Source organism: Echinops telfairi, unplaced genomic scaffold, assembly GCF_000313985.2.
Source record: "Echinops telfairi isolate 266 unplaced genomic scaffold, ASM31398v2 ScPeMD7_7480;HRSCAF=8518, whole genome shotgun sequence".
Taxonomy (NCBI): domain Eukaryota; kingdom Metazoa; phylum Chordata; class Mammalia; order Afrosoricida; family Tenrecidae; genus Echinops; species Echinops telfairi.
In genome coordinates, this window is record NW_022111384.1 from 1 (window position 1) to 4,232 (window position 4,232).

A 4,232-nucleotide genomic window follows, 5' to 3' on the forward strand; every position below is an offset into this window, starting at 1 on the left:
GTATACCACCAAATGGGGTGGAGAGTAGAGGATGTCTCTTGAAGGCCAGCGACACCCCATCAATTACCAAGGGAAAAAGAGAAACCAGGGGACTTACCAAAGAATGTCTGTCTCCTGGAGGCCGTCTGAATGAAGCGGGCTGGTGGCAGGCCCAGCACCTTCAACAAGCACAAAGCAGTTAGTTTGTTCTTTAAGCCCAGTCCCTGAACTCACAACCCAGGAGAAGCGACCCAGGTCATGCTATTCTAGACAGGTATCAGTGCCAACTAGAAGCAGGGCACTTTTGATGGTAGCCAGATCTGCTTGTGAGAGCAAATAAACCTGTGTACTACTCACTGGTTACACCTAATTTAGCATAACAGAGGTCAGTGTGGAGCACTGGGAAAGAAGCAGAAGAAAGGGACGTGGAAATCACCTTGCCTGGGCACCTCCCGGGCATGGCTCAGAAATGCACCGTGGAATCATCCAATGCCAATCTTACAAGCCATCTACTCTGATCTGTCATTTTACACAAGTCCAGGAGTCCTGGTGGCAGAGGGGGTTACCTATTGGATTGTTAACTGCAAGGTCAGTAGTTCAAAACCACCAGCTGCTCCATGGGAGAGAGAGGAGGCTTTCCATTCCCATAAAGATTTACAGTCTCAGAAACCCAGAGGGGCAGTTCTACTCTGTCCGATAAAGTCTCTATGAGTCAGAATCCACTTGCTGGTGGTGAGTGAGTTGGAGGAAGAGACAGAGGTAAGGTCACTGGTTCAAAGCCAGTGCTTTTCTCACCATAGTTTCCATTTATAGCCATTTCAACAGAAATTATTTCAATAATTTATTATTAGTTTGAACCACAAAATACAATTATATATACGTCTTCTCCACACCTATTGACATGGTTAGGTCTCAAAGACTAGGTCATTAGTCCAACATAGGCATTATGTGAAAATGGAGGATGACCACATCAGATCATAAAAAGAGGATGATGACGTCATTACATTACTGCCAGATTACATCATCACATAACTACCGAACCACAGAGAATCATGGCCTGGTCAAATGACGCAAACGTCAGCCCTCACAGCCAATGTGAGACTTACTCTTGGCTTTTGCTACTGCCAGCTATACATCATTAATATGATTTTTTTAACTATCATCAGAAATGTGAAGTATGATATAACGAGATAGTAAGTGAGGAGTATATATCATAATTTTCAAGGGTATGTATCTCTGAAACCTTTGAGATATCTAGAAAGGAGAAATTTGGCATGGATCAATGATAGGCAGATAGCTAGGGATCTTTGTTCACATTTAAAAAACCTTTGTTCACTGGAAAACCCCGAAATGTGAAATTCCTAAGTGCTCCCAGCTTTTCCTCCTGTATTGTCTAATTTGGCTCCAGAAGAACAATCGATATAATTAGGACTCGATGGGGAGATAGGATATGCTATAATGAGTTATGATAATGATTAATGACATAAAAATATATTTCATATGTCAAATGGTTGTTCTTTTTTTTTCATGACTAAAGGGTTTATTAAGGAAGTTAACAATTTGTAATACCAGTGAGAAATACTCAGGGTTGAGTTGTTTGTGAGAACACATAACAAAATTGTTTCATGTCTGTTAATAAATGCCCCAAAGGTAATCTCACTCCACTGTAAGCCTCAACACAAAAGTAATTCAAGTCCAGCTGGGTGGGTTAGCAAACCCATTTTTAATTCTCTACAACAAAATGTAAGTCAATTTACCAACTCATTGTTAAAAATATTTTTGACTGATGAGTACTTGGTGTTAACATATTAATTAAAAGAAGTCCAGAATTAACCTTCTTCCCAGTGTACATGTCGCTACACCCTAAATTGGCATGAAATAACTCATGAGCCTTTCTTTTCTTTCTAGCAATAAGTAACGATCATCTACAGGTACAGGGATTGATTGGGAAAAGAGAGAGCCCAGTTCCACCCAGTTTCTTAAAGATATAGATGACCAACAAAAATTTACATTTTATTCTTAATGATTAGCAAAACATATTCCCTAATTGTATTCTAAAGACAACTCGTCAGAAATGGACCGTATGGCAACTGGGAAAAAAATAAAGATAGAATAAATCAAAAAGAAGATCTCAACATGTAGGACCATAGCACATTAGGATAAAACTCTGTGGAGGAAGTTTCTCCTATGAAAATTGGAGTTCAAGGAGAAAAAAAAGAGCGTGTACAAGACACACAAAACCGTTGCGCTCGTTCGCGTGCTTTTCTGAGGATTTGCATGGGTGTGACATCACTGCCATTTGTAGGCTCCTTGGCTATATTTTAAAGAGCGGCCTAGCAGGTTTACCTTCGAGTGACACCGTTATGATCTGGTGATGCCTTGCAAGCATTGTGGGTGCAGTTGGGTGGATTCTGACTCACAGTGACCCCCTCTGTGGCACAGAGCAAAACTTCCCCCATAGAATTTTCTGGGCTGTAATCTTTTGTGGGGCAAACTACCAGGTCTTTCTCCCAAGGAGCCACTTGGTGGGTTAGAACTGCTAACCTTCAGTTAGCAGTCAAGTGCTTCACCATTGGGCCACCACGGTACCTTTTGAAACCATGGGAACATAGAGGCCATTATCTCAATAATGTGTAAGTGGGTGAACAATCCCAAAATTATTTTTGAGGGAGCATCTAAGTCAAAAACAAACATTTATAGACCATTGACTTAAGCTACTCTGACTCAGCTCAACAGTTAAGAGCCACAACTGTCCTCAGACCCAGCAGACCCAGTTTCTCCTCACCTCCATAATGCAGGCCAACTGCTCCACTTCATTCTCCCCAGCAAACAGAGGGTAGCCCGTGTACAACTCCGCCATGATGCATCCCAGGCTCCACATGTCGATGGCCATGTTGTAGGGGTGACCCAGAATCACCTCTGGGGATCGGTAGAACCGGCTTTGGATGTAGGTATAGGCTGCAGGAAGGGAAAGATAAGAGTCTCGAATGTGGAAACCTCTCTCCTCCCCCAAAACACCCTTCTCCAGGATACCCTTTCATAAGTGTTGGTGGACGGTGATCTAGTTTCCCCAGCACTTACTTTCTCACCCACCAACTTCACAGGGATATGCAAATATAACAACAGCTGAGTCTCAGAATTCACTTAATCTAATCAAAGTCTTACAACCATTGATTACGATGGGGTGTTATCATCCCCAGCTTATTGATAGATAGCACCATAGTAGGCATTGTTCTATACAAGCAAATTTAAGTCTACCAAGCTTCAGAAAGAAAAAAAAAAAAAAACCTTAAAAAGTAGAGCAGAAAAAGGTTGGGGTAGAGATCATTTGAAAGTAATGTGATTTTCAACCTGGCCAGGGAGAGAGTGTATCAGAATCTGGGAGGAAGCATGTATTATTTGAAAATGTATATTCAAAATATCATGTACAATGTCTCATATACTATCTAGAAAAACAACAAAATCTTAGCAGATGGGGATGTATAGAAGACAGAACTATAAGGAACCTAAATCTTACAGATGAGGAGTATGGGACAATTAGAGAAAAGGAACATCATAGTTGAGGCAGTAATACAATCTCCTGTCAACTTGTGAAGGGGTGGAGTCTAGCCTGTCAATCAGGTCGCAGCTTGATGACCTCATTTGGAGGCAAGAAGAAGATAAATAGCTCACTGGAGGCCAGACACACTCTTTCTGCTTCATCTTCCTGCTGACAAGACACATGGAGCTACACTGATGGAACCAGAGCCCTAGAGCTGGAGGAGCGAGCCACGTGGAGACCCACACCAGCGCTGAGATGCTTCCAATACCACTGGATCCCCAAGACTTCCCACCCACTGGCCTTTATAGAATGATATCAGACATATGGGCTAATATCAGACTTATGGACTTGATCTGGACAGGGCTGGGATGTTTTCTGAATATACAATTTAATTACTCTTTATGTAAAGCTCTTTCTTCTATACACGAGTGACTATGAATTTGTTTCTCTAGCCAACCCGGACTAATACAATAGTATACCGGGTAGTTAAGGAATCCCAGTGGTACAGTGGGTTAAGCATTGGGCTGCTAACCACAAGGTTGAGGGTTCAAACCCTCCAGCTGCTCTATGGTAGAAAGATGGGGTTATCTGCTTTCTTGAAGATTTAAGAGAAACCCTGAAGCGCAGTTCTACTCTGTTAGATAGGAGATTGAAAGGAATTGAAATCAACTAGGTGACTGAGATAGTTAAGGTTGATTGTGCCAACCTGGCT

General features: G+C 41.9%; 1 protein-coding gene across 2 annotated transcripts in view; it reads right to left on the reverse strand.

Moving 5' to 3' along the window:
• Window positions 1-20: 20 nt before the first annotated feature.
• Window positions 21-4,232, reverse strand: part of LOC101659914 (dual specificity tyrosine-phosphorylation-regulated kinase 4-like) — a 21,923-nt gene continuing 17,711 nt past the window's right edge. Inside the window, exons 9-10 of one of the 2 annotated variants that reach the window (XM_004717915.3) lie at window positions 2,765-2,937; window positions 21-158 (exon numbers count right to left, since the gene is read on the reverse strand). In XM_004717915.3, coding sequence (XP_004717972.3) covers window positions 60-158; window positions 2,765-2,937 — 272 coding nt within the window. In that variant the 3' untranslated portion in view covers window positions 21-59. Of the gene's footprint in view, window positions 159-2,764; window positions 2,938-4,232 lie in introns of those variants that run through there. The other variant, XM_045285869.1, reaches the window with a different exon arrangement.